The sequence below is a fragment of the Rhinoderma darwinii genome, chromosome 1 (genome assembly GCF_050947455.1).
Source record: "Rhinoderma darwinii isolate aRhiDar2 chromosome 1, aRhiDar2.hap1, whole genome shotgun sequence".
Taxonomy (NCBI): domain Eukaryota; kingdom Metazoa; phylum Chordata; class Amphibia; order Anura; family Rhinodermatidae; genus Rhinoderma; species Rhinoderma darwinii.
In genome coordinates, this window is record NC_134687.1 from 327528038 (window position 1) to 327555191 (window position 27154).

The 27154-nt window shown below is 44.0% G+C and overlaps 1 protein-coding gene across 1 annotated transcript in view; it reads right to left on the bottom strand.

The window, feature by feature from the left end:
• The window catches only part of GRIN3A (glutamate ionotropic receptor NMDA type subunit 3A), a 342200-nt gene that overhangs the window by 98220 nt on the left and 216826 nt on the right, over positions 1 to 27154 (bottom strand). The window contains exon 4 of the mRNA XM_075825646.1: positions 2575 to 2720. Within this exon, the coding sequence (XP_075681761.1) occupies positions 2575 to 2720 (146 nt within the window). The remainder of the gene's footprint in view (positions 1 to 2574; positions 2721 to 27154) is intronic.

Here is a 27154-nt window from a genome sequence, read left to right on the forward strand (position 1 = left end):
TACATCTCGTATAATAATAAAATGTAAAATACTATAAAACCTTACCTCGATCAAAAACCTAAAAAGTCTGGGCTAACTGTAAACTCCAATATTCCACTTTGTCAAACTAACAGGAGTCTAGGATGCTGAGGTAGGATGTTTCCAGCAAGTTGCCACACATAGTTTACTATGTCCAAACTCCTGGACAATCCCTTTAAATGTCAATGTCTTTGTGGAGTTCATGAGTAAACAAAAAAAAACATTCTGTATAATGTATGAAAATGAAATAAATGAAAAACATTTTTTGGGCTAAAAAAAGAATAGGGGGGGCATTAGAAAGAAGTTTGTAGAACAGCTGCAGGCTTGACTAGTAAGTGACTGCAAGGATTAGCTTCAATAGAGCTCAATGGAAGTAGACTCATCTTTGCAGCCACTAACAAGGGTGTAGCTTTAGGGGGTGCCGAGGGCGAAGTCACTTTAAGGCCATGTTCCGTTGAAAATGTTGCAGCAGATGCATTGCGAATTTGCAGCAACATTTTCATATCTGACAGGTAATTCAGACATTGTGGATATCACAGCGGACTTGCTGCAGATTTCAGCCTTTGCAATGCAAATTATGAAATCCGCAGTGAAATTCCGCTGCTTCTCCGCAATGTAATGAGCATGCTGTGGAGGGAAAATTCTGCGCCGCAGCCTAATTTCCGCACAGTTATTTTCCGCAATATCTGAACTAAGTTTCCCAAAAATGTATAGAAACAAATGTAAAAAACGTCTGCTGCAAAATTCCAATGCGGACTGTCCGCAGCGGAATTCAACAGCAATTCCGCCACGTCTGAATGTGCCCTTAGGCCCTGTTCACACTGATCTTTTTGCCAATGAAATCGTGTCGTAAACCGCGGCAAAATATGGACGAAATTGCCTCCCATTGATTTCAATGGGAGGTGGAGCCTTTTTTTCCCCCGCAAGCGGAAAAAAACACTTGTGGAGAAAAGAAGCGTTTTCTGCCTCAAAAACCCCATTGAAATCAATGGGAGACGGAAAAAAAGCCACGGATGGCCGCAGTGTTTATTGACGCGTCTTTTTTTACGCGTTTTATGGCAAAAAAAGTTAACTTTTTTTCCTATGCATGTTGAAGTAAGAGGTAAAAAAAGCCTAAAAACACGGCAAAAATCGCGTAAAAAAACGTGGCAAAAACAAGTGTGATGCAAAACCACTAAGGCCATGACCAGACGTGGCGGAATTGCTCTGGAATTCCGCTGCGGACAGTCTGCTGCGGAAATCCTCAGCGTACACATTTCTCCATTGCTTTCCACAGCTTTTTAGTGAGGTTCGTTTACACGTTGCGGAAAACTCCGCTGCGGAGCATAGGCTGCGGTGCGGAATTTGGTGTCCGCAGCATACACTGGTTGTTCCGGACGTGTAGCATACTTGTTGCGGACTCATCGCGGAATTTCTCTATTGACTTCAGTGGAGAGTCAAAATTCCGCAATGAAGTCCGCAGATGTTATGTGTGCTGCGTAGCGTATTTGTTTTACGAACATGACATTTCTTCATTCTGGCTGGACCTATGTATTTCTAGGTCTACAGCCAGACTGTAGCCCCATGCACACTAACGTAAAAACGCCTGTAATCACGGGCCATTATTACGGCACGGGCAGGCCAATAGAAGTCAATGGGGCTCCCGTAATTAAGGGTGACTACGTGTGTGCACCCGTAATTACGGGAGCGTTGCTAGGCAACGTCAGTAAATAGTCACTGTCCAGGGTGCTGAAAGAGTTAAACGATCGGCAGTAACTGTTTCAGCACCCTGGACAGTGACTTCCGATCACAATATACATCAACCTGTAAAAAAAATAGAAGTTCCTACTTACCGAGAACTCCCTGCTTCTTCCTCCAGTCCGGCCTCCTGGGATGACGTTTCAGTCCAAGTGACGGCTGCAGCCAATCACAGGCCAATCACAGGCTGCAGTGGTCACATGGACTGCCGCGTCATCCAGGGAAGTTGGGCTGGATGTCAAGAGAGGGACGCGTCACTAAGGCAACGGCCGGGTAAGTATGAATTTCTTTTACTTTTACTAGGGAAAGGGCTGTCCCTTCTCTCTATCCTGCACTGATAGAGAGTAGGGAAGTACTTTCACCTGAAGACGCAACGGCTAATCCGCATCAATTTAATGCCCATTTTAGGCAAAGCCGCAACAGAATCTGCAACGCAGATTATGTGCGGCATTGATGCGGACAGTGGCGGAAGAAATATACCACGTCTGGTCAGGCCCTTAAAAAAAAAACTGAGCTGATTTTTCCAGCCAGAATTTTCTGCCTGCAAAAAACTCCATGTGATATTTGCAGGAGCTTCAATGGGTCTAGGAGCTTCAAGGTACACTTCTGGCTACTTGTTAGAACAAGTCTGCAGCTGCTTTACAAGTTCCCTGCCTCTTCCTCCACCACCCTCATTATAAGGACACTTTATTTTGTGCTAAGATTATACATTCTATTCAGGAGTCAAGTATTGCATGGCTTTAAATGACAGTTTAAGACGGAACACAAAAGAAACCTCTGTAGACCAACAGGTAATAAAGTAAAATAGATGTCAATTACTTTAGAAATGCGACTCCTTCAGATGTAGATGGGGTGTTATATCTTCTCATGTATTCATGCATCTCTGGGAAGCTCTTCTTCACGTAGCCTTCAGCACTGCTTTCTTTTACCGTTCCAAAGCGGAACCCTTGGGAGGGATGATGAAGCTATAAAACACAGATTATATTGTTATTGCCTTATTATAGAATAAATAGAGATGGCATTTTCTTTTTGTTACATAAATGACAATTTAAGATGAAGTGACATTTGAAAGACTACAGATAAATACGGGAGATAAATTCAAAGCACAGCCCAAAAACAGTACAAAAACGATGAAAACCTGAACATATTACATATTAAAGATCGCAGCTACTCAACCATTTATGTTTCAATGTTATTTTGCAAGAGAGCTGAAAACGTAATTTGCAACTGTATCCACCAAGTGTGATATTGTGAAGTTAAGCAGTGTAGTGACACAACGGATGAGCTAGTTTCATTTGTAATGCTTTTATATATTTGAAAAGTCATCTGATTTGTGGCCCTATATAATAAGTCATGTTGAGATGTAGCAGAACTGAGCACATTATCTGCAACTGTGTTATTATGTGCCATGATATCATTATATGTTGCTAGAGTTTTCCAAAGAACTACAGGTAAACATTCTTAGTTATCCTAAAGGGTTAAAGGGGGGTTATCCATATAAAACTCTGTAATGACATCAGAAAGTGGCAGGGTACATACTGTATTGGAACAACACTGAATTTTAGGTGAGTATATTAGATATTTTATTAACATTTGGAGTCACCTTCATGTGTTTATTATGGGTGGGAAAACCCCTTTAAAAGGGTTTTCTGGGATCGCCAAAAAACAGGCGGAGGGAAGCGAATGTCATCATATAATAAAATAAGCATAATTTACCTGTGAAATCCCACATTGCTACTGCGCCGCCACTCCGCTGTTTCCTGGCGATCTCTATTTATTGAGCTGCAGTAATGATGTCATATCGACACACAAGGCCGCTCCAGCCAATCACTGGCCTCAGCGCTGGCTGCAGAGATCACGTGTGTTGACGTGACATCATCGCTGCAGCAAAGTAAACATAGAACGACAGGGAGCAGCGTAACGGTGGCGCTAGAGCGGCAGGGGATTCAATAGGTTAGTTAGTTATCATTTGATGGCATTTCTCCCCTTGATCCATTTTTTCTGATCCCGGACAACCACTTTACCTCACTGAGGTAACAAAGTATATAAAAGAAAATGGTTGTGCTCTTACACATCTATATGTAAACTTATTTAACACAAGGTACACATACTACTGTAACTTTGCAAGCCAAGACCTCTTAGGGCACATTCAGACGTGGCGGAATTGCTGTGGAATTCCGCTGCGGACAGTCCGCAGTGGAATTCTCCAGCAGCCGTTTTTTACATTTGTTTCAATACATTTTTAGGCAAGTTAGTTCAGATGTTGCGGAAAACTAGGCTGCGGACCATAGGCTGCGGTGCGGAATTTCCCTCCCCAGCATGCACTGTCTGTTGCGGAGAAGAAGCGGAATTTCACTGCGGATTTCAGCCTTTGCAATGCAAAAACTGAAATCTGTGGCAAGTCCGCTGTATTTTCTGCAACGTCTGAATTACCTGTCAAATATGCAAATGTTAATGCAGATTCGTTGCGTAATTGCCCCAAATCTGCACCAACATTTGCAGCGGAAAAACTCTGCCACGTCTGAACGTGCCCTTAGGGTATGTTCACACTCTTAGCAAAAAACATCTGAAAATACGGGAAAACAGCTCCTGATTTTCAACCGTTTTTTTAGCAACTGCTGTTTTCACTGAGTTTTTTACGGCCGTTTTTGGAGCTGTTTTTCTATAGAGTCAATGAAAAACGGCTCAAGAAGTGACATGCACTTCTTTTTACGGGGAGTGTAAAAAAAAACGGCCCCGTCGGAACAAAACGCCGTATTTTCCATTGAAATCAATGGGCAGATGTTTGGAGGCGTTCTGCTTCCGATTCGTTTACGCCCTGAAAAACTGCAGAAAATAAGCCATGTGAACATACCCTAAAGATAACAGGGCAGCAATACTATAAATAGCATGTGACTAATGGTGGGCCCTGGCACAAATTTCTCATCAGGATCAAGAAATTTAAAGCTAGCCTCTGCCTATAGGAATGTGCGCACATTGTATAAGGGTAGTGGCATTTTTCTTTTACTAGAATATGGTTTGTACCTTCACATAATCATAATATGTTGCGTTTACTAGGTATTGCTAGATGACTCGTTTTGATGAAATCTTCAATGGGTTTAATTAAAAAAGTTGTATATCTAGAAATCCCCATTAAGACTGGTTATAGTATGACCCCTCAGATCTACAGTAGATAGCAGAAGGCATACTATATCAAATCTACGTAACTGGATATACCATCCATAAACACATCTCAGGTATGCCAATACATAGAAAAATATTTTCATGCAGAAGCTCAACAGCATTGAATCTATATACCTACAAAAACCTAAAATACTGCCATAAATAACAATATATATATAAAAAATGAGTCACACAATGGACAGGGCGGATTTACTGGGATGAAACCTATGGGATATGGATAAACCAATGTGGGAATGTGGATGCTAAATAAAGTGCATATGTCAAACAGCAGACAAGATAAATTGCAGAGCTTTCATACATTGGCAAGAGATCAAACATGCCGCCTTGTCCATTGCGTGTACATTTTTATCTGTCTTATATGCAATGAAATAAAGATTTTGAAAATGTGTTATTTATAGCGGTGTTTGGACTCATGTCATTTTGTAGTTATAAATATGGACTGAATATGTTAGCATTTTAAGGTCCATACTACAGCAGCAACCCCCTCAATATTAGACTACCACAGAACTCTATGGTGCTCTAAGATGGGTTCAGTAAAACCACAATGCTTCGTGCGTTGCGACCTTTATAAAGACATTTTTTGTGAATAACAATGAATAGTGATAAAGTGTCAGATTGTAGTCTGTTGCTAAGGAGCAAATGAAGAGCAACTGTCAGAATTTTAAAATCGCAGTAAAACTGAATCCATGTATATTATTTTTTTGACTTGTGTATTCTAGATTGTACTTTTAGATCTCAGATTTCAAGTTTCAGATTTCTGCTAGGCTTCTTCCTCTCGAAAGAATAAAACTTTGTACAGACCACTGCCATTGACATCAATAAATAGCAAATGCACTAAAAGCTCACATTAACACTGTTTTTTTTTATATATAAACAGGGTAACCAGGGATGTTTACTGCTCACTGTACACGATTTGAAAGAAACAAAACAAAAAAATCAATCACAAAAATTTTTAATTTGTGAACAACATAACAATGAATGGTAAGTCAGTTGTAACTAGGTCAGGAAGAATTTTGAAGAACATCTAATCATCCAAGAACTTGATTAGACTAAATTCATTTAAAAAATAGTCTGAAATATTGGAAAAAAAAAAACAATTTTTCAGATTAAGGGTCAGATAATCTAAATGCAGATAAATTAGATAGCAAAAATAATTTAAAGCACACTTTTATGAACATTGTTTAAAGGCTATGTAAACCTTTGATGGCCATTTTTTTTTATTTAATGAACGGGTCAGTCAATGTGTTTGGTGTAACTTTAGAAATAAATTCACTGCCTGGTAGAACAATTAAAACAAATGTTATTAAAGTATTTCAATTAAAAAACTGGCTCTCAAGCCAATTACCTAAACAGGCATAGGCACATAGAAGCAGGAGGGAGATATTGGGTGTCTCTATTCTGTGTACATCCACTTTGCATGCACACCCAGTCTCCCTTTGTATCTTATATGCTCCTGCTCCACTGCCACTAATGTAAGTGTCCCTACGCGTTTCAGCTCTCAATATTTTTCGGTGCCTCATCAGGGGTCAGACATACAAACACCTATTTGCCGGTGAGCACTTTTTTAGTGCTCCTATGTCTCCCGGGCGTGTGCACGACGACTTAATTGACCGCACATGCTCCGCGGAGACGCCGGCTATATAAAAGCTAGGTCCCTCCCACTGGGTTGTGCCATTGAAGCAAGGCTCCAATCCACCTTCAGCATGTCATACTGACATCCCGGAACGAGCCAAGTCTCCATTCAAACAGCCAATCCCTACATGGCGACGACTCAGAGCGTCCCTCGTAACCCAGGGAACTTCAAGCGGTTGGTCTGCCGCATAATAGAGATCAAACACATAGCTACAACCAATGTGTGCGTAATAGACCTTTGTCCATCACATACCCACAAACTCACCTCTGACTCAACACTTAATCCCACCCTTATCCCACCTAGTGAACCTGCGGAGCCACTTCTGGTATTGATGTATCGTGACTTTGCATAATGTGCCTATTTTTGCCTCATAGCATCTCATAGTGTTTAACTATCGAGTCTCGCTGTTCATGGTCACATCTTTCATCATGGACCATCATACCGACAGCGAAGACGATCATTACCACAATGTTCAAAAACCTTGATTTATTGTACTGTCGTCCCTCTTCATATCGGTTTCATCCTGGGACACACCAAAACAAAGCCCCTCCATAGTTTCTCATCATCTGATACACCTTGTCACGATATATCAATCTTCTACTTCCAATCGTTTTCATAATGTCAAGGTACATCCACCCCCATATCCAGATAGACGAAACTCCTAAATAAAACACGTATATGAGATGTAAAAACCAGCCAGTTTGATGGTCTTTAGACGAAAAGACCGTCAAACCGGCTGGTTTAACCCCTTAGTTACCACCAATACGCCTTTTCACAGCGGCCCAGTCGAAGTCCTTCACGGGTGTCCCATGGAGGCTGGAGCAGCGACTCGGCTGTCTGATGACAGCCGGGTTCCAGCTCCGATAGCCACGATCGAAGTTTACTTCAATCGCGGCCGTTTAACCCGTTAAATGCTGCGTTCAATAGCGAGCGCGGCATTTAAATAATTTAGAGAGGGAGGGAGCTTCCTCTCTCACCCACCGGCAGCCCACAAATGCAATCATGGGCCTCCAACAGGGTGCTAAGTATACCAAAACATTACAGCAGCGATCTAAAGATCGTACAGTGAAGTCCCCTAGTGGGACAAAAAATATAAGTAATGAATGTGAATTAAAAATTATTACTAATAATTACAGTAAAAAAAAAATAAGAACCATTTATTTCCCATAAAAAGTGGTTTTATATAGTAAAAGTGTAAAAAAGAAATAAAAGTACACATATGGGGTATCGCCATGACCGTAATGACCCAAACAAAAAAGTTAATATGGAATTTAAACCGCAATGTGAACACCGTAAAAAAGAAACGCAAAAAAACATGGCAAATTTGCTATTTTTTTCCATAGCCCCCCCAAAAAGTCATAATAAATGTTAATCCAAAACTCCAATGTACCCCAAAACAGTACCAATCAAAACTATGTCTTGTCCCGCAAAAAACAAGCCCACATATTACTACATTGATGGAAAAAAAAATTATGGCTTTTGGAAAGCGACGATGCAAAAACAAATAATATTTGTTCAAAAGAGTTTTTATTGTGCAAAAGTCGTAAAACATAAAAAACCTCTACGTATGTGGTATTGCCGTAATCGTATCGACCCATAGAATAAAGGTAATGTGTTATTCACACCGCACAGGGACTGGCGTGAATTTAAAAAGCATAGAAAAATGGCGGAATCTCAGTGTTTTCTTCTATTCCCCCTCAAAAAAAGTTAATAAAATTAATCAAAAAATGATATCTACCCCAAAATCATGGCATTAAAAAGAACAACTAATTCAGCAAAAAAAAATTCCTCATACAGCTACGTCAACGGAAAAATAAAAAAATTATAGCTTTAATGCGACTATAGAAAAACGAAAAAAAAAATAATAATTGCTTGGTCATTAGGACCTAAAATAGGCTGATCACTAAGGGGTTAAATGAGCACATCTCATGACCATGAATAGCGAGACTCGATAGTTAAACACTATGAGATGCTACGAGGCAAAAATAGGTACATTATGCAAAGTCACGATACATCAATACCAGAAGTGGCTCCGGAGGTGCTCTAGGTGGGATAAGGGAGGGCCATAGTAGGTGTGATTAAAGGAACAGTGTCATCACAAATTATTTTTTTATATGTTAAAGATGTTAGTGCTTTATTAAAAACGTTTATATTTATTTGTGTGTTTGTGTTTTACTTTTTCTTATTTTTACACTTTTTCTTCCCTATGGGGGCTGCCATTTTTTGTTCCATTTCTGTATGTGTCGATTAACGACACATACAGACATGGAATACGGCAGCCACAGTCCCATAGGGACTGCGAACGGCTCCCGTCCCATTCACTTGTGTGTACGGCGTCTGTGTGGGAACTGCGCATGCGCCGCTCCCACACAGTCCAATTTGAAATTGGCGCCATTTTCCTGTGGACCGGAAGTCGCGGCCGGACAGTAATATTACTACTTCCGGACGCGGCTTCCGGACTTGTGCACTTGGACCAGCGGCAGCAGACGGAGCGGACGGGCCGGAGGGAGCCGCGGCGGCAGGAGCAGGTAAGAGATTTCAATGTATGTTCCGTGTTTGTATGTGTTTACTACTGTATGTAAACCTACTACACTGTGTGTTAGCTCAAAAAATGGCGACACACAGTGTAGGAGGTTACACCGTTCAAACCCCTCGTTTATCCCGGCACTAGCCAGGATAAAGGAGGGGGGGGGGATGCTGAGAGCTCACTAGAGCGAGGGCTTTTCACCCAATGTTGCAATGCTGCAATTTTGGGAATAGCTCCATCTAGTGACCAGAAATGGGAAATATTATAAATTAGAATTAATTTATAATATTTCCTGACTCGTGAAAAAAATAAAAAAAATTTGAACAATGTTTAATCACCCACACACTAAATGTTTAATTTAAAAAAAAACAACATGTTTTTCTGGCAACACATTCCCTTTAAGTGTTGAGTCAGAGGTGAGCTTGTGGGTATGTGATGGACAAAGCTCTATTGCACACACATTGGTTGTAACTATGTGTTTGATCTCTATTATGCGTCGGACCAACCGCTTTTACTGAACCCGTCAGTCCCGCGGACCTGACGGGAACAGGATTTAGAGCTACATACAGCTGCACTGTATAGAGAATACAGAGCAGCTGTATCTAAAAAAGTAAAGTAAATTTTTAATAAAAACTATATCTAAAGTTACACCAAACACACTGACTGACCTGTTTATTAGAAAAAAAAAAAATGCCACTTAACCGCTTCCCGACCGCCCACAGTAAATTCACGTCGGCGCTTGCTGGGCTCTGTGCAGCGCCGACGTGAATTCACGGAAGTTGGTAAAAGCGCGATCCGGGTGTCTCAGAATAGCGCTGACACCCATATCGCGCTGCTGTCACCTGCCTCTGGTCCCAGAGACATGATCGGGACCTGATTTATTCAGGTCCTGAACATGTGATGGTCATGATAATCAATCATGACCATCGCAGGGAAAGTTTGTTGTAGCAACAAACTTTCCCCCGTAACCTACACTGTCTCCCCTCTGCTGTTCCATCAGAGAGCAAACAGAGGAGAGACAGTGCCTCTGGTCCTGGAGACATGATCAGGACCTGATTGGTTCAGGTCCTGGTCATGGTAACAAATCATGGCCATTGCAGGGAAAGTTTGTAGCAGCAACAAACTTTCCCTGGGACCAAGTATATATAAACACTGCCTCTCCCCTGCTGCTCAGTCAGAGAGCAAACAGAGGACAGTGTTAGATCTGTGAATATCACAGTATAAGACACAGTAAAAAAAACACCATATAACAAATTCCCCCAATCCCATTAATCTGCCTTGTTAGGTAGGATATAGGGTTAGGGTATAGTGCTAGGTTTTAGTATTAGGGTAGTTAGTAATAATAATTATTAGGGTATAGTTAGTAATAATTTAGGGTGACGGTTAGGGTTATATTAGTAATCAATTTGATAGGAAGTGCTGTGCCAGTCAATTTGTTGTGTCAATTAATTTGTTCTAACTAAATTAACGAACTTCATACCATTTACGTTTATATACCTTTACGTATAAAAATATAAACGTAATAAAATGGCCCGTCAATTTTATTCTGCAAAGGAAGCGTATGCTCTTTTATGCTCTGACAGTGAAGATAGTGTCTTGTCAGATGGCGATGACTATTTTGAGGGCTTTGCTGTTAGCGAAAGTGACAGCTCTGAGTCTAGCGGACCAGTACAGGACAGGTAGAGAGGGCTGTTGGAGAAACATCTCCAAATCAGGGCACGATGCCCAGTACAAGTGACATGCCTCATTTTAGCGAAGAGGCGCATGCCAACCTACAAGAGAGTTTGCCACTAGATGTAGCATTTATGAGATGGGAGGCTTCAAATTCTGGCACGCCATTCATCCCTGACTTTAATGCAACCCCAGGTACAAATGTGGAGGTGGAAGGTTTTGGTCCAATACATTTTTTTTACTTATTTCTAACAAATGATTTGCTGGAACATATTGTTTTCCAAACAAATTTATATGCTTCCCAATTCATCTCTCAGAATACCCGTTCCTATTATGCCAGGAAAAATTCATGGAGGCCAACAGATATTGATGAAATGAAGAAATTTATAGGCCTCACATTTGCCATGGGGCTTGTTAAAAAACCGAGCATTCGATCACAATGGTCCACCCGTCCCGTTCTAACCACCCCTGCCTTTTCTGCCATTCTTCCTAGAGCCCGTTATGAAATGCTCATGAGATTTGTGCATTTCAACGATAACAGTCAGTGCCTCCCTAGAAGTGCCCCAGATTATGACCAACTCTACAAAATCAGGCCCATCATCAAAGCGTTGTCAGACACATTTTTATTACTTTACACCCCCACGCAAAACATTTCCATTGATGAGTCCCTAGTAAAATTCAAAGGGAGACTGCACTTCAAACAATTCATTCCATCTAAAAGAGCAAGGTTTGGAATAAAGCTCTATAAAATGTGCGAGAGTGCAACAGGGTACACATCAGCTTTTCGCATTTATGAAGGAAAAGATAGCCAACTAAACCCACCAGGATGCCCCCCCTATCTAGGGACAAGTGGAAAAATTGTTTGGGAGCTTATTACCCCATTTCTAGAAAAGGGCCATAACCTGTATGTGGACAACTATTACACAAGCATACCACTTTTTAAAAGTTTGGTCGAACAGAAAACAGGGGCTTGTGGGACCATTTGTAAAAGTCGCCAGGGGTTTCCACAATCATTGGTGAATGAAAAGTACAAAAAGGGGTACTCAGGCGTTGTTCGCAGTGGAGAGCTGCTTGCCCTAAAATACAAAGACAAAAAGGATATTTTTATCCTCAGCTCGATCCACACTGATGCAACAATGGATGTTGTAGAACGAGGTTCTACTACCCAAAAGCAAAAACCTGTGTCAATCATTGATTACAACAAATACATTGGGGGAGTAGACCTTGCTGATCAGGTTCTACAGCCATACCAGGTATCAAGAAAATCATATACCTGATACAAAAAATTAGTTATTTACCTATTTCAGGTTGCCACATACAACTTGTTTGTGTTATACAAAAAGGCAGGAAATTCAAATACTTTTCTAGATTACCAGGAAATGGTCATTGAAGATCTTGTTTTAGCAAATGTTGGCCCCTCTCATCCATTAGAATCTGAATCTGTCAAAAGACTCACTGAGCGACATTTTATTGCTGTAATTCCCTCAACTGAATCAAGAAAGTACCCCCAAAGAAGATGTCGTGTATGTACCAAGAAAGGAATGAGGTGTGATACCCGTTATTATTGCCCAGATTGCCCATCACTCCCAGCCTTGTGTCTCATTGACTGCTTTAAAATTTTCCACACAGAGCCACGTTTTTAAACTCTTTATTAATTTGTCCCATTTTAGACATTCAAGAATATAATTTAGTTTATCTTTAGTGTGCCAAAATTTTTGTGGATATTTTTGTTCTTGCCATTCTTGTCAAAAACCCATCTTCATAAATGAACCACCAGCCAAAGTATACCCAAAAATAAAAATGTACCTAAAGGGGTTGTCCGATGAAAAGAAAAACTATTTAGCATTTTGCTTTTGTAAAATAAAGAACATTTCTAATATACTCTATTTTTAAAACCTGCACGGATTGCAGGTTTTAGTCCCCATTGTGTGGACCCAGAAGTGTGGAGCTGCGATTCTTGCTGTGATGCATCAACACAATCTCCGGGAGAAGGAGCATCCCCCTCCTCTCTGTGTGTTGATAATGCGGATGAAGGGGCTGGCTGCCTGGCTCAATTCATCAGCTATCCAGCCCCTTCCCCCTTGAGGCTTAGCTGATGAATTGAGCCAGGCAGCCAGCCCTTTTATACGTGTCATCAACAAACAGAGAGGAGAGGAACTCCTAAAGTCTGTGTCAAAGCGTGGCAGCAAGAACGGCTGGGTCTATGCAATGGGGAATGAAAACCTGCAATCCATGCAGGTTTTACAAATTAAGTATATTAGAAAGTTTCTTTATTTCAAAAAAGCAAAGTAATATATTGTTAAAATGCAAGCTGAAACCCAAAATGCACACAGTCCACTCGAGGCCCTGAAAAATGTCCAAGCAGTTGGTAATGTACACGTATAAGGTAACTACACATTCCTTGAGGGTAAACTTTCCAAAATATAGTTGCTTTCGGGGAGTTTCCACTGGGGCTAAGGGGCTTTGCAAATGCGACATGGCCTATGCACACCATTCCAGATAAATTGGAGCTTCAAAAGCCAAATGACGCTCCTTCCCTTTTGGGCCCTGCTGTGTGTCCAAACAGCAGTAAATGACTGCATATGGGGTTTAACTATACTCAGAAGATATTTCTTTACAAATATTGGAGTGCTTTTTCTACTTTAGTCCCTATGGAAATTAAAAAAAATGTTCAAAACCTATATTTTATCGAAAAAAATGTAGATTTTCATTTTCACGGCCTAATTCCAATAACTTATGCAAAAATAATTCTAGGGTCTAAATGCTCACTATACCCCTAGATAAATTTCTTGAGGGGTGTAGTTTCCCAAATAGGGTCATTTTTTTAGGGGTTTCCACTGTTTTGGCCCCTCAATGGTTTTGCAAATGTGACATGGCCTCAGCAAACAATTCCAGCTAAATTTGAGCTCCAAAAGCCAAATGGTGCTCTTTCCCTTCTAAGCCTTGCTGTGGGTTCAAAGAGCAGTTTCTGACCACATATCGGGTATTTCTGTGCTCAGGAGAGTTTGCTTTACAAATGTTTGGGTGCTTTTTCTCCTTTATCTATTGTGAATATGGAATAATCTGAGGTAAAACGTAATTTTACTTTAAAAAAAAACGTAGATTTTCATTTCCATGACCTAATTACACTAAATTCAGCAAAAATCTGTGGGATCAAAATGCTCACTATACCCCTCAATATATTCATTGAGGGGTGTAGTTTCCAAAATTGGGTGACTTTTGGAGGGTTTCCACTGTTTTGGTCCCTCCAGTCCATTGCAAACGCGACATAGCACTGAAAACCATTCCAGCAAAATCTGTGCTTCAAAATCCAAATGGTGCTCCTTCCCTTCTGAGCCCTGCCATGGGTCTGCACAGCAGTTTATTACAACATATGGGGTATTTCCGTAATCAGGGGAAATTGTTTTATAAATGTTGGTGTAATGACGGGGGTGGGGAGACAGACAAGTGAGCCCTAATCTACCCACCACTCAGTCCCTGCCTACTTGCAATGACCCGCCCTAGGCGACGGGGTACAACTGGGCGACGGTCCCTACGCTCAATAAGTGCACGACAGACATACAGACAATGGTACACAGAGCTAGGGGGAGAAACGGGCAGTTGCCCACGGCGAAACCGTGAGCAACAAGAGAAGTGAACAAGCCGAGTCAAACCAGGAGAGTACGAGGTGCCAAACGCAGAGCAGAAGAGTAGTAAACAAGCCGAGTCAAACCAGGAGTGTACGAGGTACCAAACGCAGAGCAGGAGAGTAGTCAGCAAGCCGGGGTCAATATGAAGCAAGGACAATGGTACAAGAAGCTGCAGCTGGGCCAGGAAACCAAACTAGAAGAATCACAAGCAAAGGAGGAACAGGAAAGGCAGGTATAAATAGACAGAGGGCGGGAGCTAGCTCCGTCTGGCCAGGCTGTGATAGGTTCTCCCACTCCTAAGCCTGCCACCCTGAGTGGTGGAAGATGGAGTCAGTCTCACAGACATAGAAGCAGGTGCAGACTGATTATCTATGGGCGTTAACCCCGAAGCTGTGCCTGGCAGATCCTTTACAGTACCCCCCCTTTTATGAGGGGCCACCGGACCCTTTCTAAGTGGACCTGGTTTACTGGGGAAACGAAGGTGAAACCTCCTGACCAATATCCCAGTGTGAACATCCTGAGCAGGTATCCAAGTCCTCTCCTCAGGCCCGTATCCTCTCCAATGGACCAGGTACTGGAGGGAGCCTTGGACCATCCTGCTGTCCACAATCTTGGCCACCTCGAATTCTGCCCCCTCAGGGGTGAGAACAGGGACCGGAGGTTTCCTCGAGGGAGCCAAGGACGGGGAGCAGCGTTTAAGGAGGGAGGCATGGAACACGTCGTGTACTCGAAAAGATGGGGGCAACTCCAATCAGAAGGAGACAGGATTGAGGACTTCAATGACCTTGTACGGCCCTATAAACCGGGGAGCAAACTTCTTGGACGGGACCTTAAGGCGCAAATTTGTAGACGATAGCCACACCAGATCCCCGACCATAAACAAGGGGTTATGTAAAGGATCTGCCAGGCACTGCGGGGTTAACTCCCAGAACTAATCAGTCAGCACCTGAGAATACATCCCTGAGACTGACTCCTGCTTCCACCATTCAGGCTGGCAGGCTTAGGAGTGGGAGAGCCTATCGTAACCTGGCCAGACTCAGCTAGCTCCCGCCCTCGGTCTATTTAAGCCTGCACTTCCTGTCCCTCGGTGCTTGTTATTGCTTTTGTTTCCTTCCTTGTGGTTCCTGGCCCAGCTACAGCTCCTGCTATTTTTGATCCTGCTCCATACCGACCCTGGCTTACCGACTACTCTTCTGCTTTTCGTTTTGTACCTCGCACACTCCTGGCTTGACTCGGCTCGTTCACCACTCTGGTTGCTCACGGTGTTGCCGTGGGCAACGGCCCCTTTTCCTTGCTTGTGTTCCTTGTATGTTTGTCGTGTTTGTCGTGCACTTACTGAGCGCAGGGACCGCCGCCCAGTTGTACGTCATGTTTTTCTGTTAATTCTATTTCTCCCCCTAAGGAGGCGAATACGCTACCCGAGTTTGTTCAGGACTTCGCTGATGTTTTCTCTAGGGAGGCCTCCGAAGTGTTACCTCCTCATAGAGAATACGATTGCGCTATCGAATTGGTACCAGGAGCTAAGCTTCCTAAGGGTAGGATATTTAATCTTTCTTGTCCCGAACGTGAAGCTATGAGAGTGTATATCCAGGAATCCCTGGCCAAGGGTTACATTCGTCCCTCTTCTTCTCCGGTAGGTGCTGGCTTCTTCTTCGTGGGGAAGAAGGATGGTGGTCTTAGGCCATGCATTGACTACCGTAGCCTGAATAAGGTCACGGTAAGGAACCAGTATCCCCTTCCTTTGATTCCTGATCTCTTTAATCAGGTTCAGGGGGCCCAATGGTTTTCTAAATTGGATCTACGGGGGGCGTATAACCTTATTCGCATCAAAGAGGGGGATGAGTGGAAGACTGCGTTTAACACGCCCGAAGGCCATTTCGAATACCTCGTCATGCCCTTTGGGTTGTGTAATGCCCCTGCGGTCTTCCAGAATTTCATAAATGAGATTTTGAGAAATTACCTGGGGATTTTTCTGGTAGTGTACCTTGATGACATACTGGTGTTTTCCAAGGACTGGTCCTCCCACGTGGAGCATGTCAGGAAGGTGCTCCAGGTCCTTCGGGAAAATAATCTGTTTGCTAAGACTGAAAAATGTGTGTTTGGGGTACAGGAGATTCCATTTTTGGGTCAAATCCTCACTCCTCATGAATTCCGCATGGACCGAGCCAAGGTTCAGGCTGTGGCGGAATGGGTCCAACCTGCCTCCCTGAAGGCGTTACAGTGTTTTTTGGGGTTTGCTAATTATTACAGGAGATTTATTGCTAACTTCTCGGTCATCGCTAAGCCCCTTACGGACCTCACTCGCAAAGGTGCTGATCTCCTCCACTGGCCTCCTGAGGCTGTCCAGGCTTTTGAGGTCCTTAAGAAGTGCTTTGTCTCGGCCCCGGTGCTGGTTCAGCCCAACCAAATGGAGCCATTTATCGTGGAAGTTGACGCATCTGAGGTGGGAGTGGGGGCTGTCTTGTCCCAGGGTACCAGGTCCCTCACCCATCTCCGCCCCTGTGCCTACTTCTCCAGGAAGTTTTCGCCAACTGAAAGTAACTATGATATTGGCAACCGCGAACTCTTAGCCATTAAATGGGCATTTGAAGAGTGGCGCCACTTCCTGGAGGGGGCTAGGCACCAGGTAACGGTCCTTACCGACCACAAGAATCTGGTGTTCCTAGAATCTGCCCGGAGGCTAAACCCGAGACAAGCTCGATGGGCGTTATTTTTTACCAGATTAAATTTTTTGGTTACCTATAGGGCTGGGTCTAAAAATATTAAGGCTGATGCACTGTCGCGTAGCTTCATGGCCAGCCCTCCTTCGGAGGAAGATCCTGCTTGTATTTTGCCTCCAGGTATAATCATTTCCTCAATCGATTCTGATTTAGTCTCTGAAATTGCTGCTGAACAAGGTGCAGCTCCCGGGAACCTTCCTGAGAACAAGCTGTTTGTTCCCCTGCAATTCCGGCTAAGGGTACTTAGGGAAAATCATGACTCCGCACTATCTGGCCATCCAGGCATCCTGGGTACCAAACACCTCATTACCAGAAATTATTGGTGGCCTGGGTTGCCTAAAGACGTTAAGGCCTACGTCGCCGCTTGTGAGGTTTGTGCTAGGTCCAAGACTCCCAGGTCCCGACCAGCGGGCTTACTGCGTTCGTTGCCCATTCCCCAGAGACCTTGGACACATATCTCCATGGATTTTATCACCGATTTGCCTCCATCCCAAGGCAAGTCGGTGGTGTGGGTGGTGGTGGACCGCTTCAGTAAGATGTGCCACTTTGTGCCCCTCAAGAAACTACCCAACGCCAAAACGTTGGCTACCTTGTTTGTCAAACACATCCTGCGTCTCCATGGGGTCCCTGTCAATATTGTTTTGGACAGAGGGGTACAATTTGTTTCATTGTTTTGGAGAGCCTTCTGTATGAAGTTGGGGATTGATCTGTCCTTCTCCTCTGCCTTCCATCCTGAAACCAATGGCCAAACGGAGAGGACTAATCAGTCTCTAGAACAATACTTAAGGTGTTTTGTCTCTGACTGTCAATTTGATTGGGTCTCTTTCATTCCCCTCGCCGAACTTTCCCTTAATAACCGGGTCAGTAACTCGTCTGGGGTCTCTCCTTTTTTTTGTAATTTTGGGTTTAATCCACGGTTCTCCTCCGTTTCACCTGGTAGTTCCAACAATCCTGAGGTAGAGGTCGTTCATCGGGAACTGTGCACAGTCTGGGCCCAGGTTCAGAAAAACCTAGAGGTGTCCCAGAGCGTACAAAAAACTCAGGCTGATAAAAAACGTTCTGCTAACCCCCTGTTTATGGTCGGGGATCTGGTGTGGTTGTCGTCTAGGAACTTGCGTCTCAAGGTTCCGTCCAAGAAGTTTGCTCCCCGGTTTATTGGGCCGTATAAGGTCATTGAGGTCCTCAATCCTGTCTCCTTCCGGCTGGAGTTACCCCCGTCTTTTCGGATACACGACGTGTTTCATGCCTCCCTCCTCAAACGCTGCTCCCCGTCCTTGGCTCCCTCGAGGAGACCTCCTGTTCCCATCCTCACCCCGGAGGGGGTGGAATTCGAGGTGGCCAGGATTGTGGACAGCAAGATGGTCCAAGGCTCCCTCCAGTACCTGGTCCATTGGAGAGGATACGGGCCCGAGGAGAGGACTTGGGTACCCGCCCGGGATGTTCACGCTGGGGTATTGGTCAGGAGGTTCCACCTGCGTTTCCCCAGTAAGCCAGGTCCACTTAGAAAGGGTCCGGTGGCCCCTCATAAAAGGGGGGGTACTGTAAAGGATCTGCCAGGCACTGCGGGGTTAACTCCCAGAACTAATCAGTCAGCACCTGAGAATACATCCCTGAGACTGACTCCTGCTTCCACCATTCAGGCTGGCAGGCTTAGGAGTGGGAGAGCCTATCGTAACCTGGCCAGACTCAGCTAGCTCCCGCCCTCGGTCTATTTAAGCCTGCACTTCCTGTCCCTCGGTGCTTGTTATTGCTTTTGTTTCCTTCCTTGTGGTTCCTGGCCCAGCTACAGCTCCTGCTATTTTTGATCCTGCTCCATACCGACCCTGGCTTACCGACTACTCTTCTGCTTTTCGTTTTGTACCTCGCACACTCCTGGCTTGACTCGGCTCGTTCACCACTCTGGTTGCTCACGGTGTTGCCGTGGGCAACGGCCCCTTTTCCTTGCTTGTGTTCCTTGTATGTTTGTCGTGTTTGTCGTGCACTTACTGAGCGCAGGGACCGCCGCCCAGTTGTACCCCGTCGCCTAGGGCGGGTCGTTGCAAGTAGGCAGGGACAGAGTGGCGGGTAGATTAGGGCTCACTTGTCCGTCTCCCTACCCCCTGCCGTTACAGGTTAGCAGAACGTTTTCTATCTGCCTGAGTTTTTTGTATGCTCTGGGACGCCTCTAGGTTCTTCTGAACCTGAGCCCAGACTGTGCACAGTTCTCGATGAACGACCTCTACCTCGGGATTGTTGGAACTACCAGGTGAAACGGAAGAGAACCGTGGATTAAACCCAAAATTTCAGAAAAAGGGGGAGACCCCTGACGAGTTACTGACCCGGTTATTAAGGGAAAATTCGGCGAGGGGAATGAATGAGACCCAATCATATTGACAGTCAGAGATAAAACACCTTAAATATTGTTCTAGAGACTGATTAGTCCTCTCAGTTTGGCCATTAGTTTCAGGATGGAAGGCAGAGGAGAAGGACAGATCAATCTCCAACTTTTTACAGAAGGCTCTCCAAAACAATGAAACAAATTGTACCCCTCTATCAGAAACAATATTGACAGGGACCCCATGGAGACGCAGGATGTGTTTGACAAACAAGGTAGCTAACGTCTTAGCATTGGGTAGTTTTTTGAGGGGCACAAAGTGGCACATCTTACTGAAGCGGTCTACTACAACCCACACCACCGACTTGCCTTGAGATGGAGGCAAATCGGTGATAAAATCCATGGAGATATGGGTTCAAGGTCTCTGGGGAATGGGCAAAGAACATAGTAAGCCCGCTGGTCGGGACCTGGGAGTCTTGGACCTAGCACAAACTTCACAAGCGGCGACGTAGGACTTAACGTCTTTAGGCAACCCAGGCCACCAATAGTTTCTGGCAATGAGGTGCTTGGTACCCAGGATGCCTGGATGGCCAGATAGTGCAGAGTCATGATTTTCCCTAAGTACCCTTAGCCGGAATTGCAGGGGAACAAACAGCTTGTTCTCAGGAAGGCTCCCGGGAGCTGAACTTTGATCAGCCGCAATTTCAGAGACTAAATCAGAATCAATAGCGGAAATGATTATACCTGGTAGCAAAATACAAGCAGGATCTTCCTCCGAAGGAGGGCTGGCCATGAAGCTACGTCACAGTGCATCAGCCTTAACATTTTTAGACCCAGCCCTATAGGTAACCACAAAGTTGAATCTGGTAAAAAAATAACGCCCAACGAGCTTGTATCGGGTTTAGCCTCCGGGCAGATTCTAGGAAAACCAGATTCTTGTGGTCGGTAAGGACCGTTACCTGGTGCCTAGCCCCCTCCAGGAAGTGGCGCCACTCTTCAAATGCCCATTTAATGGCTAAGAGTTCGCGGTTGCCAATATCATAGTTACTCTCAGTGGGTGAAAACTTCCTGGAGAAGTAGGCACATGGACGGAGATGGGTGAGGGACCTGGTACCCTGGGACAAGACAGCCCCCACTCCCACCTCGGACGCGTAAACCTCCACGATAAATGGCTCCATTTGGTTGGGCTGAACCAGCACCGGGGCCGATATAAAGCACTTCTTAAGGACCTCAAAAGCCTGGACAGCCTCAGGAGGCCAGTGGAGGAGATCAGCACCTTTGCGAGTGAGATCCGTAAGAGGCTTAGCGATGACCGAGAAGTTAGCAATAAACCTCCTGTAATAATTAGCGAACCCCAGAAAGCACTGTAACGCCTTCAGGGAGGCAGGTTGGACCCATTCCGCCACAGCCTGGACCTTGGCGGGGTACATGCGGAATTCATGAGGAGTGAGGATTTGGCCCAAAAATTGTATCTCCTGCACCCCAAACACACATTTTTCGGTCTTTGCAAACACTTTGTTTTCTCAAAGGACCTGGAGCACCTTCTTGACATGCTCAATGTGGGAGGACCAGTCCTTGGAAAACACAAGTATGTCATCAAGGTACACTACAAGAAATAACCCCATGTAGTCTCTTAAAATCTCATTTATGAAATTCTGGAAGACCGCGGGAGCATTACACAACCCAAAGGGCATGACAAGGTATTCGAAATGACCTTCGGGCGTGTTAAACGCAGTCTTCCACTCATCCCCCTCTTTGATGCGGATAAGGTTATACGCCCCCCGTAGATCAAACTTAGAGAACCATTGGGCCCCCTGAACCTGATTAAAGAGAGCAGGAATCAGAGGAAGGGGATACTGGTTCCTTACAGTGACCTTATTCAAGCTTCGGTAGTCAATGCATGGCCTAAAACCACCATCCTTCTTCCCTACGAAGAAGCCAGCACCTACCGGAGAAGTAGAGGGGCGAATGTAACCCTTGGCCAGGCATTCCTGGATATACTCTCTCATGGCTTCACGTTCGGGACAAGAGAGATTAAATATCCTACCCTTAGGGAGCTTAGCTCCTGGTACCAAATTGATTCCGCAATCATATTCTCTATGAGGAGGTAACACTTCGGAGGCCTCCTTAGAGAAAACATCGGCGAAGTCCTGAACAAACTCAGGTAGCTTGTTCACCACCTCAGGGGGAGAAATAGAATTAACAGAAAAACATGACGTCAAGCATTCATTACCCCACTTGGTAAGGTCCCCAGAATTCCAGTCAAACGTGGGATTATGCAACTGCAACCAGGGAAGGCCTAAAACCAAATCGGACGATAATCCCTGCATTAACAGTACAGAGCACTGCTCCAAATGCATGGAGCCAACAAGGAGTTCAAAAACAGGGGTATGCTGTGTAAAATAACCATTAGCAAGAGGAGTGGAGTCGATACCCACTACCGGGACAGGTTTAGGCAAATTAATCAAAAGCATAGCTAGAGACATAGCAAATTCCACAGACATGATATTAGCAGAAGACCCTGAATCCACGAAGGCACTGCCGGTAGCAGACCTACCACCAAAAGAGACCTGAAAGGGAAGCAAGATTTTATTACGTTTCATATTTACGGGAAATACCTGTGCGCCCAAGTGACCTCCCCGATGATCACTTAGGCGCGGAAGTTCTCCGGCTGCATTTTTACGCTTAGGACAGTTGTTCACTTGATGCTTGTCATCCCCACAGTAGAAGCAGAGACCATTCTTCCTGCGGAAATCTCTACGTTGTTGGGGGACACGGAGGCCCCGAGTTGCATAGGTACCTCCGAGTCTTCCGGGGAGGAACGAAGCAACGGAACCTCGGGAGGCATCATGAGGGAGTCAGAGGAGAACACATAAAGACGTTCAAGTCGTCGTTCCCTGAGACGTCGGTCAAGTCGTACCGCTAAAGCCATAACCTGGTCTAGGGAGTCAGAAGAGGGATAACTAACTAGCAGGTCTTTCAGGGCGTTCGACAGACCCAGCCTAAACTGGCACCTTAAGGCAGGGTCATTCCACCGAGAAGCTACGCACCACTTCCTAAAGTCAGAGCAATACTCCTCAACAGGTCTCTTACCCTGACGTAAGGTCACCAGCTGACTCTCGGCAAAAGCAGTCTTGTCAGTCTCGTCATAGATGAGTCCGAGAGCAGAAAAGATCAACGGAGGAAAGTTCAGGGGCGTCAGGAGCCAAGGAGAAGACCCATTCTTGGGACCCTTCCTGGAGTCGGGACATAATTATACCCACCCGCTGGCTCTCAGAACCTGAGGAGTGGGGCTTTAAACGAAAATAGAGTCTACAACTCTCCCGAAAGGAGAGAAAAGTCTTCTGGTCCCCTGAGAACCGGTCGGGCAACTTGAGGTGGGGTTCAAGAGGTGAGGGGGACTACCATGGTAGCATCAGGCTGGTTGACCCTCTGAGCCAGGGCCTGGACCTGTAGGGAGAGACCCTGCATTTGCTGAGCCAGGGTCTCAAGGGGGTCCATAGTGGTGTGAGGGACCAGGGTAGACTAGGTATGGGCTTCTGATTATGTAATGATGGGGGTGGGGAGACAGACAAGTGAGCCCTAATCTACCCACCACTCAGTCCCTACCTACTTGCAACGACCCGCCCTAGGCGACGGGGTACAACTGGGCGACGGTCCCTACGCTCAATAAGTGCACGACAGACAAACAGACAAAGGTACACAGAGCTAGGGGGAGAAAGGGGCAGTTGCCCACGGCGAAACCGTGAGCAACAAGAGAAGTGAACAAGCCGAGTCAAACCAGGAGAGTACGAGGTGCCAAACGCAGAGCAGAAGAGTAGTAAACAAGCCGAGTCAAACCAGGAGTGTACGTGGTACCAAACGCAGAGCAGGAGAGTAGTCAGCAAGCCGGGGTCAATATGAAGCAAGGACAATGGTACAAGAAGCTGCAGCTGGGCCAGGAAACCAAACGAGAAGAATCACAAGCAAAGGAGGAACAGGAAAGGCAGGTATAAATAGACAGAGGGCGGGAGCTAGCTCCGTCTGGCCAGGCTGTGATAGGTTATCCCACTCCTAAGCCTGCCACCCTGAGTGGTGGAAGATGGAGTCAGTCTCACAGACATAGAAGCAGGTGCAGACTGATTATCTATGGGCGTTAACCCCGAAGCTGTGCCTGGCAGATCCTTTACAGTTGGGGTGTTTTTTCTCCTTTATTCCTTGTAAAAATTAGAAAATGCTATGTTTTTATCAGGAAAAAAAATAATTTTAATTTTTACAGACTAATTCAAAATGCTAACTATAGCCCTAGATACATTCCTTGAGGGTTGTAGTTTCCAAAATGGGGTCACTTTTGGGGGTTTCAACTGTTTTGGTCCCTCCAGTCCGTTACAATCGCGACATGGCACTGAAAACCATTCCAGCAAAATCTGCTCTCCAAAATCCAAATGGTGCTCCTACCCTTCTGAGCCCTGCCGTGGGTCTATACAGCAGTTTATTACCACATATGGGGTATTGCCGTAATCAGGGGAAATTGCTTTATAAATTTTGGGGTGCTATTTCTCATTTATTCCTTGTAAAAAATAGAAAATTCTATGTTTTATTCAGGAAAAAAAATAATTTTCATTTTTACAGACTAATTCAAATAAATTTAGCAAAAAAACTGTGGGGTCAAAATGCTAACTATAGCTCTAGATAGATTCCTTGAGGGGTGTAGTTTCCAAAATGGGGTCACTTTTGGGGGATTTCCACTGTTTTGGCACCACAATACCTCTTTAAACCTGACATGGTACCTAAAATATATTCTAATAAAAAGGAGGCCCCAAAATCCTCTAGCTGCTCGTTTGCTTCTGAGGTCGGTGTTTCAGTGCATTACCGCACTAGGGCCACATGTGGGATATTTCTAAAAACTGCAGACCCTGGGCAATAAATATTGAGTTGCATTTCTCTGGTAAAACTTTCTGTGTTACAGAAAAAAATGTATTACAAATGAATTTCAGCAAAAAAAATAACATTTTATAAATTTCACCTTTACATTGCTTTAATTCCTGTGAAACGCCTGAAAGGTTAAAACACTTTCTGAATGCTGTTTTAAATACTTCGAGGGGTGCAGTTTTTAAAATAAAGTGTTTTTTAAGGTTTTCAAATATATGGGCCCCTCAAAACCACTTCAGAATTGAACTGGTCCTTGAAAAAAAAGCCTTTTGAAATTTTCTTGAAGATGTGAGAAATTGCTGCTAAAGTTCTAAGCCTTGTAATGTCCTAGAAAAAAAAAAGGATGTTCAAAAAACAATGCAAACAAAAAGTAGACATATGGGAAATGTTAAATAGTAACTATTTTGGGTGGTATTACTATCTGTTTTACAAGCAGATACATTTACATTTAGAAAAATCATATTTTTTGCAAATTTTCGCCAGATTTTGACACAAATAAATATTAAATTTATCGACCAATTTTTTTCACTAACATAAAGTACAATATGTCACGAGAAAACAATCTCAGAATCGCTTGGATAGGTATAAGCATTCCAGAGTTATTACCACATAAAGTGACACATGTCAGATTTAAAAAAAATAGGGCTGGTCCTGAAGGCCAAAATGAGCTTGGTCCTGAAAGGGTTAAAGGTTTACATAGCCTTTAAAGGGGTTGTTCCACAAAGTGTGTTAGCCTTCTAATTACAGGCATACACATAGTAAGCCAGGTTAATGCTAGTAATTAATAAAAATAAAAAGATTTCTTTCACATTCTTGTCATATTTTAGGCTGTTTCTAGGCTCTATTGTTGTAGTGTGTTCGGGATTCAGCGCCGTACCACATGATGTTTTCTCTCTCTCTTAGCAACATGTTCCCATAATAAAATCCCTCCCCCAAGCTGCAAAAAAATAGTCCTCCAGATACCTGGCTAAATCTGTGACATAGTGTCATGCTGGGATTCAATCCGAGTTTTTTTTTTTTTACTAAATCAAGTCACATGCAGGAACTGTAGGGAAACGGAATACACACTGAATAAAGCTTCTCTGTGTGTGGAACATTTCATGCTGCCTGCTCCTGAAATCCGATGCACACAATGTCTCAGTGCACTGGGTATTTCTACAACAGACTGTTTCAGTCTGTTCCTAATAACTAGCCACACTGATCTCTTATCTCCCTGAACTCATTGGGTAGGCTATGTCGACTACGGTATTAATCCCATGAAAACGACGGAACCCTTGCACAACGGTGACAAACTGAAACCATTGTCACCGGATTTGTCACCATTGAAATCAATGGTGATGGAAACGGAAACCTTTGGTTTCAGTTTGTGTCAGTCAGGGCTCCGTTTCGACGGAAAGCTCAGACGGAACGTCGGAACGGAGCCCTGATGCAGATTTGAACAAAGCCTTATTTCTACAAAAGACTGTTTCAGTTCTTCCTAATAACTAGCCACACTGATCTTATCTCCCTGTTCTCCCTCTAAAGGGTGGGGGGTGAACACCTCCTGCTGGATTTCCTCGCTAGTCCCTCGCTCATCACAGCGTCAGGCAGGGAGTGCAGGGAGATAAGAGATCAGTGTGGCTCTTTATTAGAAACGGACTGAAACAGTCTGTTGTAGAAATACCCAGTGCACTGACACATTGTGTGCATCGAATTTCAGCAGCAAGTGGCATGAAGTGTTCCTCACACAGAGTAGCTGTATTCAGAGTGTACGGCGCTGAGTACGGATTTTCCCAGTAGCTGAGAAGATAGGGGCAGCAGTTCAGGAACAGTTTTACAATGAAGGAAGGCTGAATTGGTTAATTAAGCCTAATACAATATTTCTTGAAATTGCCTGCCCTATACATTATTATTATCAGTATTATTAGTATTATTATTATTTAAAAAAAAAAAATAAGAAATGATAGGTACCCTTTAAATACAAAGCATGTTATGAATCTGGGGTTTGATTTAACTAACAACATTATTCTTCTTGGGACAACCCCGTTGAGTATCAGTTTCAATTAATAAGAAGTAGAATAAAACAGTTGGTGAATAAACACAAATTCTCCATCTACATGTCATCAGTCATTCATATTTTACACATTATTGATGTGGTTAAAAGTAAAACAGTTGAAAAATGGTTGCATTTATATGCTCAAAATATAGCACAACTGAATTAAGAATATGTTAAAGGGAGTCTGTCACCAGAAATGTACCTGTCAAACTAGCAACAGGGTAATATAGAGTAGGCTAACCTGAATCTAAAGTTTATGACCTTTTTCACATGAGTGTACGTAAAGGGTGTACTGCGCATGCGTCAATTGAGAACCAGAGCCGCGCGCGCATTCAGGAGACTACGGGGTCAGGCGTAAACTCCCCTATTACACTGCCTGGCCCCTGTCAATCAATGAAAGAAGGGAGGGAGGGGGGTTTGAACTGGGGAAAGAAGACATAGCATTTTGGAGCATGGGTGATGCCCTCGTTGGTTCAAAATGCTCATTTGCATACACTGAATAAAATTATTTTCTTTGCAAAGGAGGCACCCACGTGAATAAGATATCAATTAAATTCAGGTTAGCCTACTCTATATTACCCTGCTGCTAGTTTGATAGGGTCTGTGTTTTTGTTCTCAGGATGGAACAACGCCACTCATGTGCACATGTGCTGTATCCAGTATTGCAGTTCAGCTCTGATCACTATAATGGTGCTCAGCTGCTACATCAGATGCTGCCCATAGACAAGATTGGCACAGTTTTTGGAAAAAAGAAGCACCCCCTCTTGTCTAATTTT